The sequence below is a fragment of the Anopheles coluzzii genome, chromosome 2 (assembly GCF_943734685.1).
Source record: "Anopheles coluzzii chromosome 2, AcolN3, whole genome shotgun sequence".
NCBI classification, from domain to species: Eukaryota; Metazoa; Arthropoda; class Insecta; order Diptera; family Culicidae; genus Anopheles; species Anopheles coluzzii.
Genome location: NC_064670.1, coordinates 4,290,406 through 4,307,813, shown reverse-complemented (window position 1 = coordinate 4,307,813; position 17,408 = coordinate 4,290,406). Strand labels below are relative to the sequence as shown.

At 48.4% G+C, this 17,408-nt stretch overlaps 1 protein-coding gene across 2 annotated transcripts in view; it reads left to right on the top strand.

Moving 5' to 3' along the window:
* Positions 1–2,288: 2,288 nt before the first annotated feature.
* LOC120949986 (hemicentin-1) overlaps positions 2,289–17,408 on the top strand; it is a 51,684-nt gene continuing 36,564 nt past the window's right edge. The window contains exons 1-2 of one of the 2 annotated variants that reach the window (XM_040367664.2): positions 2,289–3,867; positions 15,742–16,748. In XM_040367664.2, the coding sequence (XP_040223598.2) occupies positions 16,439–16,748 (310 nt within the window). In that variant the 5' untranslated portion in view covers positions 2,289–3,867; positions 15,742–16,438. Of the gene's footprint in view, positions 3,872–15,741; positions 16,749–17,408 lie in introns of both variants that reach the window. The other variant, XM_040367665.2, reaches the window with a different exon arrangement.

The window sequence follows — 17,408 nt, the reverse complement described above, 5'->3', positions numbered from 1 at the left end:
CCTCCCGCTTTGCTTGGCCAAATGGTGCTTTTTTCCTCGCGATGCACAGCAGTCGGTACGACAATGATGCTATGAAATATTGTTTCAGATTGTTGAGCAAGCTCCAGCGAACGATACGGAGCACAAAGCTCCAGCTCCTACTCAGTGCAAGCAGCATGAAATCGCACAACCATCGCAAAACCGTTTTCCACGCTCAATGTGCCGGTGTGTGCTGCTGCTGCTGCTATCCCGCCCCGAAGGATCCTAGGAACAAATGGTGCGCGCCAGTGTATTGGACACCGTTGTCCATTGTTCGCTGCTCGTGTGATCGATATGCACCACCATCCCTGCTCTACCACACCCCTTTGCTCCCTGCATCGCTGCAGAAAAGATAAGTGGGAAATGAAAAATGTCTCCTTCTCGCGAAACCCGAGGAATGGAGCATCTTCAGCTGAAGAAGGTGTGTAATTTACACAAATTGCATATCGCTTACGCTTCGTGCAGTGCAAACGGCGTACCCAGACCCACTTTCTTCCCTCGGAGTCTCTTCCACAGCGATTCCAGAGCGTTCCATTTCTTTGCAGGATTGCTTCAACAAGATAGCACATCGCCGTTCTCGCCGACCGCTCGGCCTCGGCACCAGCAACAACACCGACCAGCCAAGTGTCGAGTGGTTTTACGCTAAAGTGGCGAGAAAATTAGCATGCATGGTTGCCAACGACTTGGCAGTACTGGTACTCATACTTTTTTTCTTTTCTTTCCTTTCTTTCGCCTTCTCCCGCTCGACCACACGTGGCCATCCGAAGGCGAAGAATGCGCCAACGGCCGAGAACCGAAGCGTCTCCGGTGCACAGTTTATTGATGAGTGAAGCAGAACTGACTTTTATAGATGCAACCCATCGCTGGGAAGGGGAGGGGGGGAGGGGTGTGGGCATTACGTTCGATTACGTTCCGTTCACGCTGCCATCGCCCAGCGCCCCGGATTTCTGCAATCAATCAACCGGTTCGCTGATCAGCGTCGATCGTCGTTTTCTGTGTCAGGCTTGTTATCGCCAACGTTCGATCACTGATCGAGCTGATCGATCTTTCGCCTTCGCGTGCGTACCTTGTGGGGCTGCTCTTAAACGGTGCCCGCAGGATTCAGGGGAGAGGCCCCACATCCGGGACCGTGACATCGTGCACAACAAGGTGCCAGTCATCATTTTCACACCCTGTTTTCCCATCGAAGGCGCGAAGAATGTAGACAGGAAATGCGTTAAGCGCCGTGCGGCGTGATCGATCGCGTTGACGGGGCTGCAGCGCGCAGCTGTGTGCAAAAGGTTAGAGGACTACAGGTCACTTTTGGGGATGCATTCGAGCTCAGGGATCTTCATGTTCGACAAGATGTGCAGACAATGGAGGTCGGTGAAAGGACAGTAATAGGACAGTTGTTGTCGGTGAAACAATAATCGAATAGAAGGTGAATAGTGAAGGCTTGGTGTTGTCTCGGTGATCGATCTAGTGAGTTTATCGTATGCTTTTACGATGGCGTTGAGAAAAACAACAAACAAACGTGAAAAGTGCATAAGAAACAATAGGATGGAATTTGACACATATTATTTGCTTTATCAACTTGAATGGTATGACAAAATGGAGACTTTCACCACTCTCGTCATTAAAGGTCATCGGAAAGGAGATATAAGATGCAAGAATGCAAGAGAAACCTTGTAACGTCCATAGCTTATAAAAATAATTGTATCAATGAAGAAATATGAGCCAACCTTGAATTGGATCTGTTCCGCTTGGTAGAATTCGGTCGATAAACCCACTCAAGTTTATATGTACCAATGTTTTCAATTTGCTAAATGCTAAGCATAACATTGATAACAAACTTATGTTTTGCAGTTTTTGTTTTAAAATGTCTCTTAGTAAATATATTTACAGTTATTCACTATGGACCGTACACTCTTACCGTGTTTGTTTCTTTACTTTCATCAATCTATGAGTTAACTACCAAATCTATCAGGCACAATCGTAAAAAATAAGCTTTTAAACTTCGTTTGAAACATAACTCAAATCGCCAAAGAATCGTTTGCATATTAGGCAACTGGCTGCGTACTTACGTTCTCCTTACGTTACAGCAACTGAGGCATCTGCATTTGTACAGTGTTTGTAGTTCAGTTGATGATTCCTTTAAAAAACAAAGCTAAAAACGTGCACGCAATTAGGAACTAAGCTCTGTCTTAATATAATTGTAATAATATTTAATCCTATTTATCAAATGGATACTTACCAACCAATTCCACTGCAGCCCTATGTCCACACCATCCCATAGTTCAGCTGGAGAGCATAGCATTTACGTCGACATCACGCATCTGCAGCCCGTTCCCCACCAAAACAACGGCACTCAGAGTTACCGTGAGTAAAACGGACCAGCCAGACACGACAAACAGCCGCCAATGCTAGAACTCGCGCGCGCCAAGGAATGCCCCGAACGATGAACGGCCCAGCAGGCCCGAACAACTCCCGCGTGTACCGAAACAAACGCGAACGCACGTTCGGCCCTTTCGACCCGGCCCGACGGGGAAGCTGCCATCTCGCGCTCGGAGAATCTCAGCACAAGAGGGCGCCCGAAAAAACCGTGTCTTTGGTGCTGCTGCAGGCCGCCAAGCTCCGTCAGTAACGCTCGTGATCACATCATCACATCATCGTGATGCTCGTGTGCCGTCTCCGGGCCGTGCGTGTGCGTGTTTCGTAGTGCCGTGGTCCGTGGTCCGTGCCGTGTACCCCGTCAGCCGTACCGTGGTAATGGTAGCGAGTGAGCATTGAGAGAAACAAGGATAAATGAATGACAGAACCGCCGGCTTCAAGTTTTGGAACACAGCACTTAGCGAAGTACATTTAACCACCTACGTTCCGAAAGAGGCGGAAGCATAAACCCCCCGGGAAGTGTGTGTGTGTGTGTGTAAAGTGAATGAGGTCGAAAGCACAGTGACTGACTGGAAGTGTCCGGAAACCGGAAAACGATTGGTGAAAATTCAATCCACCCGGTGAACACCAATCGTCCAACAGCTTTGAATTACCTCCCAAGTGGAAATTTCAGAAAAGAAGCATAACAGGACCCACTTTGTCACGTGTTTCGAAAAGGGGGTCCGCGTCCGATGCAACCCCAGTCGCCCAGTCGTGTTCGCCAACCGTGGCGGAAGTGTTTATGTAATCAGCGCAACGGGGCTTAAAGCTCGACGGTTCAACGGGCTGGCAAAGCCTGCAGCCAAATAGTCTAGCCATCTAGCGTCGCAACGTGTAGCGAAAAGAGTGGGAAAAGTCTCCCAGCCTCTGCAACCAGCCAACCAACACCAACCCCCAACAGGGTCTCACAGTGCGGGTGAGGTGAGAAAAATATCTTTGTATTCGCATGCGTCCTGCTAGGAGTCGTGCTGTGACCATCCGTGTGTTGGTGTAAAACGGGAAAGCGTAGCGAGAGAATTCCTAACAACCGGAAGCACACCGGAACCAGTGTGCCAATACGAGGAGCGAGAAGAGCTGCAAGACGAGTGGAAGTGGAAAGTGAGTGTGTGTGTGTGTATGTGTACGTGTGTGTGACACGGGCGGGTGAAACAGGATGCATAATAAGGATAAAAGCTTTCCGATGTGCCACCGTTAAAGTGAAGCGTGATTATCAAGGCAGGCGGTACTGCGATTGAGCTTGTGCGGATGTGTGTGCGCGCCAGTGTGTGTGTTTATGTGTCTGTGTGCTTGTGCGGTATTCTAAGCTGCAGCGAATCAACAGTATTGCCGTGTGCGAGCCGCATCTAATCGTATTGACGTACGCGCGCCCTTGATTGTGAGCTGCGGAAAATACCGGAAAAGCGTCGCCTTTAACGGAAGCCGGAAACGAGATACTTTGGGGTAGGTTAGTACAAAGGGAACGACGTGCGTGTGTGCTGTACGGGCTCCCCAAACCCCCATCGGGTTGTGACGAGGGTCGACACGAGGGTGTCTGTTAATGATAATCGGAAGGATGGCAGTACGCAGCGGGTCGAGATAATGAGCGTCGACCGATAAACTCGTATTGACTGTTCTACTTTGTCACTCTTCCTTTGTGTCGGTGTGTCTGTGTGTCTGTTCGTGAGCATGATTTAAGCGATTAATTAATGCAATGACTTGCTAGTGGGCATAGGTCCGAGGTTCCGCCGAGTTGGTAAAACAAAACAAAAACGAGAGCCTGGAATGGAATGAAGCAGCGACCAACACTCAGCATAATGAGGAGTCGACGCATTGGAGTAGAAATCGCTGCTGCTGCTGTGTGTGTGTTTGTGTGCAATGCAGTGGCTATCGATCGGTGGTGGGGTTGGGGACCACACCGATGTCGGAAAAGCACAACCCGTAATTGAAGTTAAACAATGTCAAATCACACGGACATCGATTGTTTGATTGAGTGTAAACGACCTCCAAAAGCCCGCACGAGACGGAGCTGGAAGTTGCACCGACCGCTTTTGAAAACCACAACTTACAGCAGCAGCGCATTAGGCACAGAGACGTAATGATGGGGAACTCTGGTTCGCGGTCGCAAGCAGACAACTTTGTCACACCGGCATTGCGATTGGGCTGGTTTTAAGCGACGTCACAAAGGAAGGACACCCGGACTCGAAATCGAAACCTCCTCACCGAAAACACCGTACGCTAGCATAAATTAGCATTGTTAACGAGCGGGTACCACCCGGCCGTCTACTTCGGCCAGCTCCCGGCACCCCTGGTGCCTGTTCCGGATGAGCCGGGGGTTAACCGCACTCCCAAACCGAACCGAAACGCCGTTTGAAGATTCGATGAATTATTAAGACCCACCGCAAAACCTAGCCGGGCGTGTAAAGTTTTCGTCCCAGCCAAAGGCTGAGCGCTCAGGACTTTTGGGAGGGGGAGGCAAAGCTGGATGGAAAAAGGGAACGTGCTGGAGACGCTTAATCCAACCCCGTTTCATTATCAACTCGGGCGTAAGAAAACTAAGCCTTCCCGGGCGTGCCGGCGTGCGAAAGTGAACGCTACCCCGGGGCGCAAAATGGAGGGCCAAAAAGTTTAAAGCTTGATGGGCCAATTTTTCCGCAAGCCCGGCAGCGATCAAACCTCGGCCGTAAGAGCTTGCGGGCTCGAAACTTATGCCTCCCCCGGAGCCTCTTTCCTCCCGCAACACACACACACATGGTGCGATGGTTGCTTCGAAGCGTGATGATGCGGTTCTATGCATATCTCTCTATGTTTTTGTGGTGCGTGTGCGTGTAAGTGATCCTTTCATTCCACCCTTCCCTGGGGGTTCTTTTCTGACATGTGTGTATCTGTGTCTGTGTGTGGTGTTCGATGTGGTATGTTTTGCGAAATTTTAATTTCACATCGAAACAGCAACATTCCTTCGCCAACATGGACCCCTCGGGTGGGGAGAGGGACGGTGCGTGTGTGTGTTTCGTGTTTCGCTTTGATCGTTTTTGATTAAGGCAGAAGTGAATTAAACAAACCCTACTCTCGTGTTTGTGTTTGCCTGTTTACGTGTATATGTAGCCATGTTTTGCAACAACCATTCGATCGTTATTTATTTAGTGGAAACAGGCGAGGCGAGAGTGTAACACAAACATGAGTGCAAAACCGGAATCTAAATAACTCTTTTACATAGCCAAATAATCGATTGGCCGAATCCTTTTGTGGGGAAAGCGTTCATAACCCGGTTTTTTTGTTTTGTTAGCACACATACACATAATTTTTCTCCCATCTCTTCTACCCTCCTGGTCATCTACGTGTTTGTGTGTGTATGGTCTTCTTTTTTGCAACTTTGTGTGGCCTATCGGTCACATGTTCTGACGACTGAGGCATAAGCCAGCAGAAACTGCCTCGGGAAATGGACTACTTTGAACGAAATGTGGAATCGATCCGTTTTGGAAAAAGGAGAAAAAGAAAAGAAGAAGAAAAAACGAAGGGAAAGGAAAAGATTTATGGGTCCAAACTTTCCCACGAGACGACGCCCACTCGGGCGCCCATGCAGCCACTAGCGGTATGAAATATGTTTTCCATCGTGCAGCAAAATTCACGACCTCCAATGGCACAACGTGTGTCACAATGTGAGCTAGCTTCTGATGTAAAACTTTCCTTCTTCGTGCTGCTCTTTTGTTCTCTTTCTTTGGAGGGGAGGAGTGGGAAAAAGACATCTGTTTCTAGTTCTCTGTGTGTGGGCTGTGGGTGGCCGCACATAGAAAACGCTACTTGTGCCCTCGTCGCTAGCAATTAGGGGTTAAAATGTTAAATTAATTTTAATTGTCAGCCTCAAATCGCTGGACGTATTCCACCCAATTCAGGTAAACGGTGAATCCCCTCCGAGGGACAGGGAATGAACAATCGCCACCTAGAAAGGTAAAGAGCGGCAGAGGGAACACACATCCAAGAAACCGGAGTCGAAGCGATCTCATAAACAGGCACGGAGTTCCGAGATTTCGTGTCCCAGTTCGATTAAGCGGCCCGAGCGGGGTCCCACGGGAGTGATTAAACTATTTATAATTGGCCGGCTGGGATCGAGGGGACCCGTGGACCGTGGCCACACATGTGGATTATCCGCTATTGTTGCCCAATGTCTGCCTCTATGTGTGTGTGTGTGTGACTTTGGTACCAACTATCGAGCAAGAGCGAGTTGTCGCGTGTTGGCGCCCGCTTTGGCCCATACGCTCGGACGTGATTCCGTACGGACGGCGTACGCTGCAGCAATAGAGGACGATTTCGTGCCCACCCGGATGGTGGGACCCATGTGCCGGAATTCTTGACAAATAGTAATTTCGCTCGACGGGACCAACCATCTCCGGCTGGCCGGGGAGGACGAAGCAGTTGCTGTCGCGTGTTCGTGTACGGTTGGTGAGCACGTTCGAGCCGCACCGTCGCACAGTATGGTGCGCTCTTTGGTGTTTGGTGGTGCTCTGACGCCTGATGCTAATGCACCGGGATTACGGATGGCATTAGAGTGGGGCTTTGGCAGGATTGCAGGCAGGAATTGAGTGTTTGATTTGCATGGCCACATAATAGAGCACGTTCTCCGGGGGAAGCGGACAAGTGCACTCCGGAGAGCAGAAGGACTGGCAGTGCTGTTGAAGGGGAGTGCAAGTAATTGTTGATTTGAAATTTTGGAATTTTAATTGGCAGCAACAACAATGGACCGAAAACAAACTCCGAGTGCTCCACATTGTTTGGATATGGGCTCCGATGCAACATGACTTTCATGATCCCTACTCCACAAACACATTGTTTACTGATCCACTTAAGGTATCAAGGTTTAAAGAACACACCCACCACCATAACGCTCCCTGCCAGCGAAATGGACATTTCCTCGCGGGATTATGTTGTACATTAAATAGCTTAAAGCCATCTCCGCAGTTGTGCCATTGCTTCCGGTGGCGGTGCGCAGTGCAGTGTGTATCCCCGGGCTACCGGGCCCTGCTGTGAGACACATAATTATCCGAGCACTTAATTAACTAATCAATTATTCCGACTCACGGCATTGCAATAGCACTCGGGCCGTGTGCAGTGGCAGTGCTTTGCCGCTGACATGACTTTGTACGGATGTTGTTTGTGTGCCTGTGTCCTAGATAGCGAGAGAGAGAGAGCGAGAGCAGGCAAGCGTGTGCGAATAAACGAACCGAAACTGTCCTTGATATGTCCCTATTGCCCGACTGCCGACTACCGGTCCTGCGGTTTTGTGCCAGCACAAGCTGTACCAACTATTGAAACAGTGCCGCTTCGCTGGTTTCGGTATCCTTTTCATTAAAAGCTTTAGTGTCGAGGAAAGGGCCTTTGCTCCTTTCATCTCGCTGTCACCCGGCGACTGCTGCAGTGATGAGCGCAACCATTTGCAGTGTCGGCAATTGATTATGTTTTTTTTTTTTTTATTTATGCTCCCGCGCTGCACTGCTGTGGGCTTCTCGGTTGGCATTTTGCATCACACCGCACTGCAAGCTTGCATTCGGAGTTTTGTGAAAGAAAGAAGGAAAAAAAGCCCTAGAAATTCACTGCGGTCCTGTCAATTAGTTGATCGAGATGAAAGTGTACAGCCAGCTTTTTCCGCTCCGCGCAGGCTTTATATGGACATTTGCATTATGTTCGTGGAAAACTTTAAAAGATACTGCTTCACTCACGCCAAAACAAGCTGCCGGTGAAGCCTGTGTACAGTGCCGAAGTTACCAGCCGCTTTGATGTTGAACAACAGTGGCAGCGTGAACAGAGTGAACATGTTAATACAGCAACCTTTTTAACAAAATATCAAAAGCACATGCGGTGCGTGATTTCCTTGTTTTCGATGTGTTTTTTTTTTTGTATACAAAATTGCAATACCAGAGCGCCTTTAAAAAAGCGCTCGAGGCTGTACGATCCACGGTTGATTGGCAAATGGGCTTTCCACGTTTTCCCGAAATCCTTTTCCAACAAAATAAAGCTATCGGAAGAACGTGCACACACATACAATCAGGCTCGAGCTCTAGGAACAGTAGGAAAAGGGGATGCTGGAAAAGCAAGCAAGCAACCGACCATTTTCATCCTCGTAGTAAAATTGACCCTTTTCAACACTTCTTGGATGGTTTTGTTTTTCACTAGCGGTACCTTTGTTCTTCCTAGCTGATGTTGATATCGTTGCTGCTGCTGCTGCTGCTGCTGCTGGCGGGCAATCTCTCTCTCCCATTTGCTCCACCGCACTGGTAGGGTAGAAAAATAATTGGAGCGTGAATTATTTTTCCCGCCCGCAGCCTGGATGGGGTGGACCCACAGGGCGCTGGGTTGCAGGATGTTTTCCAAGTAATGTTAATGGAAAGTGAACTTGATCTCAAAGCTTGTGGTGTGGGCTTTGGAAGAAAATATTCATTCACGAAGGCTACATAACCGACGGACCGTTGCAATTTTCCACAATTTTACCTTTTTATTTAAATTTTGCAAACAATTTTACGAGCTAATTCTTAGAAGAAAACGTTCTGTTTTTTACGTTTTCGTTGAGTTAATAAATCCCTCAACAATAGCCATAAATCACTTGTACGTATGGAAGTGGGAAGCACTCATCGTTTAGATATTGCGCTTGGGGGTTTTCCCCCCACAAGCTCTAAACAATTGTAAAGCACACAACTGAGCACGTACACAGTTTTGCAGTACGTTTGAAAATGGAGCGAAATTAAATTCATACGCGTGCCAACTGTGTATTCCTCGCGCTGCTTAACTGACCACTTATCTGCTGAAGTCACCACCACGCTCTTGGGATAATAAATAACACAAAACCACACACACATCGCAAGACAGTGTGGGGCAATCGTGGTTGGGCAAAATATTATCTAACACTGCTGTGATGTGCAGGAAAATGGCTACAAGTGCAAGAAGTTGACCGCAAACTACTTCCTGTTTTCTGGCGATCGACCTGCCGTTTCGCTGCAAGCAGACAGCAACACGCGCATTACTATTCCGCTCACATCCTTCGATAATGATTTCCTTCTTGGTTTTTCCTTCGGACCGAGCAAAGAGCATCGCAGCTGGCAGGACGTGCAAAAACGCCCACGGTTCGGTCAGCACACGGTGCGCAAGAAATCTCCTAACATGTGGTGTATTTTTATCGGGAAATGTGTGTGTGTGTGTGTGTGTGTGTGTGTGTGTGTGTGTGTGTGTGTGTGTTGTTACAGTGCTGCTCAAAAGTTTCTCACACGTGTTGCTCATAAAAAAAGATTTATTTAAGAATCTTGAAAACATAATAAATTCACAATACACTTTGTACAAGTACATGTGACAGATTCCACCATCACTAAGTATATTGCAAACAATTCGTTACGACATTTGTTTCATCCTTCACTGTGGAAAGGATAAGAAACGCTAGCAAATTTCTAAACAGACAAACACACTTCGTGGCATCCTAAATCCACGTCTTGTAGGACGGAGCAGCCGTATAATCTCCAATTGACTACCCATTCCCGGGGCTACATTCCACTGGCTTCCTTCTTTAGCTCTCGCTCTCTCTCTCTCGTCCAACCAGTCCTTCCCATCTCGATGCGTTGCCATGGCCATGAAAATGTAATAAAGAAGCATAACTGTAATAACGTACAATATGAGTTTAATTCTGTTAAGCAGAGTTTATTCGAACTTTCCTTCTCTGTCTGTTCGCGCCACTGGACGACTCGGCCGGAAGATAGCACGTCCACCGTGGCGTCCCTTTTTCCCAGCGGAATGTAACGATGAGTCCGATGTGTTGCGGCTGGGGAGTTCGGCAACAGACATCAAATCGACGCTGATGGTGATCATTCGAGCAAACTGGCAGCCTCTCCTGGCAGCGCCCTTCTCCGTTGCTGGCGCAAAACGAGCGACCATTATCCTTGATGAAGCATAGACGTCATCACACGACACACATGCACACATTTACCAGGATTCGCTTCCTCCAGTTTGTCAGTTCCCACTGTCGCACATACTCTGGCACCGGACTAGAGCTCAACTGTCACTGACAGATTGGGGGACGAAACATCGTCTTCCTCCTCCCTTCCACCCACCCACACGGGACACGATGCAAGCGTGTTCCATAATCGTTTAATTGCAGTCATAACAATGGCCATCAATGTATGAACTATGCCAAAAGTAGCCACCGTTCTGTGCCGAAGCTGTGCCGAAGCGGGACGGCCATTACTGTTCACTGGCCGCCGCGCTGTCACAGCCAACCCGAAAAGTCTGTCAAGCCCGTAGTGGCAGTGGCTAAAAGCTTTACACGTCCCTGTGAGCGAAGTGTTCGGGCGTTGATTTTCCTTCCTTTTTTTAGGCTCCCCGCTCCCCTAAACGTGCCCAACTGCGAGCCAGGCCTTTTCGCGCGCTCGTTGCCAAGGCATATATCGATAATGTCAGCTGCCACTTTTCCGAACTAGGCGAATCTGGGACAAATGATAGTTTTATTGCTACTTTTGGCCCACCACCGCCATCGTTATGCTGCTTGTTGAGGGTGTGTGTGTGTGTTGAAATAGTCGTTTCGATGGTGGCGGGAACACGGTCGGACAGCAAATGATTAGCCCGTTTCGCAAATTAACAGTAATGCGAGTTTGATTGCTGGTGAGTGGTGAGAAAATGTGCAAAACGTGTTGATACCGATCACATCGAAAGATACTTTGATTGGGTTTTTGTTTCCGATTAAACTTTTGATAAAAAAAGGATACATTGTGCGGTGCATGCTGTAGTTCGCATGGTATCCGCATGAAGTATGTATGAAATGTTGCGATCGGAGTCATAATTCTGACCAACCTGCAACCACATTTTCCACGCCGAGCTTCAAAAATGCACAACATCATAGAGATAAAGTACATGTCTGATAGAAGCACTCTAAAAATTTGCAATGCAAATATGCATTAATGCGAGCGTGTGGTGGGTGAGTCGACCCCATAATATGCTATTTAAGCTGAATAATGTGAATAATGTTGTACGATTCATGCATTTTGCATTCCTCGTCAATTGTTCGAATGCATTGGTCGATAATTATTTTTTAAATAGACGATATGAACTTTTTTTCTATAAAACAATCCAATAAGCATATTGTTTTGAATCGATTTCGTAAACTTATTGCAATTTTTATGCATTGTCTGAGATTTTAATTGTTCTTTTCACTCTTTTGTGTAACTTGCGTATCTTTAAACAACCCGTGCTAGTTTCAGCAATGTACATTTTACATTTTATTTGACTATGCTTATTTTTAGCTTAAGCATAATCTCATTGAAGCCTTCTCGGAAATTCTTATTATGCATTCTTCATGCACGTTTTAATCGCAAATGGTTTACATTTTGCATAAATAATTCATCTTGGCTAAAAGCTTGCCAGCTGCATAAATTACATCAAACAAACGTTACACTCACGAATCAAAAACAATAAAGTGCAAGCAAATTGAGAGCAATCAGCTACAACGCTACCCCACCTGCTTGCTTGAAAAGCCACTTGAAACCGTTGATCGCTTCAGACGCTAATTCGGTTAACCATTTTCATTTTCGGGTACGTGTCACTTGTCGTTTTTCATCGCTGCTACCACCGTCTAATGCTAAAGTGCTCGCCAACGCTCACCCTGATACACCCACAACCACACACACACACACAGACCGCTTTCGAGGAACGAATTATGACGTCTCGGCGGCACCAAAAAGCGAAACATCACCGCCCCCCCCAATGGGATTTGCTTTCGATGTCGCGGTGAAAATTCGCCATATTCCTTTTCCCCCATCAGCTCAACCCGGAGCGGCGGTGGCAAGAAAAACGACGCAATGACGCCCTCTTTACGAACGATTAGCGACCGCAACTTTTCGCACCGCAAAACCTCCCACGGGATGATGGTGGTTTGCGATGGTGAAGCGAGCCGTCCAGCGTGCGCCTCACGGCTCATCATCCGTTCGTTTGAAAGCGAAATGATGCTAGCTGTTTCACCTTCGAGCCAGACAGCGCGTGCACCGTAATTAGGCTTTATGGGTTTTATGGTAAAGTTGTCTACTTTTTGTATTTCAATTACTTTCGTGAATTTGATTAGATTTTCACCCGCGCAACTTGTAGCACTCCCGCCATGAAGAAAAAGGAAAGTTTCCATTCCGGTTGTCACAATAATGTATCTCAGCACGAGCAGAGCGTGTATGCGCTATTGTTTTCCCCCTTCTTAGCCGTCTGTTCGGTGGCTTTTCTTCGAAAGCAACTCCGCACCGACCGTGGAGAAAGTGAACGGGGAGAAAAAAGGTCCTTTGAAACATTACCAAAATTCCTGCCAATTTGTCATACCGATGTTCCTCCAGAGGGTAGGCGCACAAATATTGTAAACCCACCGTGTAACACAATATTATCATCGCACGCCAAAGTCCCCGAAGCCGCGCCGCGGCGATAAAAACCGCATCTAAATTTGCTCCACCGAACACGGCCATGGGTCGGAGAGGGTTTCTTTTTTGGTTGGTTGAAATGCTTTTTAAAAATTATGCGCCGTCGGGTCCGGTTTTTCCTTTGTCTTCGGGGAGCTTGGCGAAGAAAGTGTTTTGCAAGTTGAAACACCCGCCAAAACCCCTCCCCGGGAAAGGGGGGAAAAGGGGCAAGGGAATTTTACCGAATCATCATCCCATCGGCCGCCCTATCGTGATCGTGTTTCGGTGTCTGTGTGTAAGTGTGTGTGTGTGTGTGTGTGTGTGTGTGGAAAAAGGAAATTCGGTTTCGGATCACACTTTCCCACTCCGGCACCGGGGACATGACCTGATCGAGTGTCCCGAGGCGCTTTTGAAGCGGATGCTCATGAATAATCTATTTCACGATGTGGCTCAAATGCGGCCCAACGACGGCCCAACGTTGGCCACACGGTTCCTGGCGTCCAGGTGGTCCCAGGAAGTGGCTGGAACGTTTCGGCCGTGAAGTAACAAAATGGGAAGACTCTTCGTCGTACGCAATATCAGGCCGCGTCGTGGTGACAAACCTAATTATGGGGCATTTGATGGAAATGGCGTACGCGGATGACGCCACGGAAACGCGTGGAATGTTGCTCGATTGCGAGTGGTGACGTAAACCGTGTAGCAAGAGAGCTGTTTTGTTGTTTTATTTTTGGAGTAATCTTCTCAAAGTCTAAAACAAGTCACTTTCGTGGGCGATCGAAGCGTTGTTGAAGAACTCGCCCCTCGGATTATTTACTGAGTACTGTGAGATCGGGAAAACGACAAGCAGAGATAAGCGCAGTGTAAGACATTTCGCGTAGATTGTCCTTGCTGGGATACATTCATAAACACCCATTGGGACGAGGCATTGCAGCGGGTAAAGCCTTGCAGCAGCAGCAAAAGCAGTCCATAAAACATCCGAGCGATGAAGAAGCAAAAATTCCCTTCAACACATAACCTAAGTAGCTCACGTTTGGCAGGACCAAACAGACCTATGTCGCGACATCGGCACACAGTGCACAGATGTAAGTTCGTTATCTGCAGCAAACGTTCCAAGTGCCGATAAACGTCGTTCCAGCTGTCGACGTGTTTCCAGCGAAAGAATGAGCTTATTTGGCACGGCGAAGCCGTTCTGCAGCCGACGCAGCGAGGAGGCTTTATGCTCCATATATCATTTTATTCGCAACGCGTGATGTGATTTTGGCTCGCTCCCTCGGCATGACAGTTTTTTTTTCTTTTGCGCCTGGCCAATGACGCCGTGCCGTGTGCCGTAGCGAACTAGTCCGTGTAGTTTCGTATGCACGACCAGTGTCGGTGTCGTTTATGAACTGGAACACACATACATCCCTCCCTCTCTCTCTCTCTCTCCATCAGGAAGCGCGTTTCATGGCAACGGCCTTGGGCTGTCTTCGGTGACAAAAACGTGGGCTGGCGACCAGGTGACCGAAGCAGAGCCGAAGGGTGGGTGGGGAGCGGTGCTGACGATAACGAGACGACGTGTGGCACGCGAACAATCTCAACGAATAGGTCGTCCGTGAGGTGCGCTGTCAGAGATTGATCGCCATGCTGTTGCGACATGTTTTCGGGAAAATTGCCAACCATGTCTTCCACGGGTGCATGGGCCACGGTGGGCACTGATTTGTGGGCTCGTGGGGGTGTGTCGTGATTTTCACGTCAACAAGTATTGATAGTTCCGGAGAAATGGTTGGACCTAAAAAAAAGGTATCGGTTCCACAGTTCCAAATTCCACAGATAGCAACGCAGAAAGGGACAAACAAATCAGAAATGGCGTATCTCAAGGTTTTATGACGATTGGTAAAATATCGGCTCTGAGATTTAAGAACAATAAATACTTCAAGTTAAAGGTAAGGAGTCATCCCTTTGAAATGGCGTTTCAACTACAAACTAACGAACGAAACACATCTGACTTACAAGTCCAATTCATCACCGACTCGCTGGCACGCTCGACCAGTGTCCCTTCGCTCAGACGTCACACCATTAATCCTTATCATATAACGAGTATCTTCTTTCTGTTGTACCTTTTATCGTTGCTTCAAGCTCGCATTCTCCCCTTTGCTTCTACACCACACCAACGACGAACGGCAAGCGTGTCCTTTAGCCCTCGGAAACTATCCATCTTCATCTTGCAAGTGCTCGTGGTATTGTTTTTTCTTTACTTGTCTTTTCTTTTCCTTTCGTTTTGTTTCGTTTTTGCTCGCGTTTGCCCACTCCAGCCAGCTGCAAACCCCCTTGCAAAGAACGGCGAATCGTGACCAGCATGGGTAGCCGCGGGAGTGTTTGAATTTCCGCACCAAACGTAGGCGGAAACGTCGGCGGAAGCGCTGAGACAATCGAATAACACTCACCCTTGTCTAGCGCGGCTCGGAGCATCCGCTGCCCCGGTCACAGCCCACGCCACGCCAAACACCGGCTCTGCAGGAAGGCTGATTTGTTGTAGCAGCCCCGAACACCGAAGAGAGAGAGCAAAAGCACAACACTTTGACGCAACAAGAACTTAACGAGTGAAAGCGTTGTGGAGTGGAAAACGCCACCATTGGGCGGTTTTCTTCAACCATGCTTTACGGGGTGGGAAGGGAGAGTTGGGGAGTTGGTTTTCCAACACCCACGCAAAGGGCAATCACGCTGTAAGGGAGGCAACGCTTGAAATGCCCAACCCCTTGGCCACCTTTTTCCTGGAGTTTGGTTTTCATGTTGCGCGGGTAACGAAAATGGGTTTGGAATTTTCCCTGCACTTGCCCTCTGTTCCGAGTGTTCTTCTTCCTGCCTTATCGGGCACTATCGGGAGCTCCTTTGCAGCTCCTCTTTTTTTTAATTCTTATCCTTTTTTCATGTGTCTGTGTGTGCTTTCTCGTTCCAGCGCAACGGCAGCGTGTGGCGCCACGAGAGCAACGGGTTTTGCTGACAGCTCAACAGCTATCCATTAGCGATAAGAAAAACCGAAACGAGCCACGATGCGATGGTGGCACCGCTGCCAGCACCGACACCAACACACGCAGCAACAACAGCAGCGCGGACCGGAAAAATAAACAACGAATTTGGAAGGATCATCTTTGCCGCATCCTGCCCACAGCCCGTTTCCGTTGCGTGAAGGTGAATTTTCGTGTGAAGTGAGCAGGAAGCGGAAAGAGCAGTGAGGGAGGGAAAGGAAGGGGAAAATTCTTTTTTTCCACCCGGATCCGTGCAAAGATAGCGTGCGATAAGAGCGCCTCAGTGGGGTAAAGCGAAGGGCTAGAAAATTGATATCTTGTTGTGAAAATACAAGTGCTCCCACGAGTTTCCAGTGCCGCGTATTTTGTGCCGTAAAGCATCGTTTGTCGAGCAAGTGTGTGTTTGTGTGTTTGTGTGAGTGTGCGAGTGTGAAAAACGGACTAGTTGGTGGTGGTGAAAATTTCGATCGAGCAACATCATTCTATCGCGTTCGCGTGTGAAACGTATCGTTGCGTGTGCGGATGTGTGTGTGGTGGCTGTCGTTGTACGCGATGGGTGTGTTGGTGCGACCCGGTGCATGTGTTCGCGTGTGCTACTAGGAATGGCGAAAATCTGACAACAGTGCGATGACATTTTCACGACAGTGCGGTGAGCGCGTCCACGCCAGCGGGGCGGACGCAGTAGCAGCAGCCAGCCACGGTGGTCCAAGTGGCCAAGGAGCGACACGGTGCTCGAAAGGTCAGCTCATCACCTCAAGGACGATGTCGAGTGGTGCCAGACGGCGAAGCGTGACGACGACGACGACGACGACGACGGCCGGCCGGAGCTGCCGGAGCTGGGTAGCGTTGACGCTTTACGCGCTGCTAGCCGTCGGGCGCTTCGCGGGAGCTTCCTACTCCGATACGGACGATCTAATCAACGAGCTCGATCGACCGAGTAAGTAGGGAGTGCGTCACTCGAAAAGCCAATTCCTTTTGTTATGAGGTGACAAATTGTCTCGGCAATGATTGCGAGCGAAATTGTATTACGGTGGGGTAGGGGGTTGGCCTTGAGTTCGGTGGGATCACCTTTGAGGGCGCGTTAGTTGGGACACGATTCGGGGTACACTTTTTCCCTCTAATGGCCGATTAATCTTGCACAGCGTTTTGATTGCGTCCTCTGCAGATTCGTTGTTAATGTTGGGGCAGTTTTTGGTTAGGTTTGGTAGGATGAGTACGTAAACATACATCAAATACAGTAGAGTAGTTTTGGAACATTGGGAATAAGTTATCGAACAGATAGATATGTCTCTTCCATCCATTTCAATAAGGGCCTAACACTTCATCTTTTGGCACAACAACCGTTGTCGGTCAAGATCCCTGTACCTCTAGTTAGATCTTGGCTTTCTGTGACTTATTGGTTACCATAGCAAAATAATCTAGTCCTACGTATGGGGAAAAGGTCCATTTGGGACTTGAACCCATGACGGACATTTGTTAAGTCGTACGAATTGATGATTGTACCACGAGACCAGCCCACGAGGGCCTAACATAATATAACAAAGATGCTTTTGAAAATCCTGAAAGCTCACAATTTCACCAAAAACCTTCTGATAGT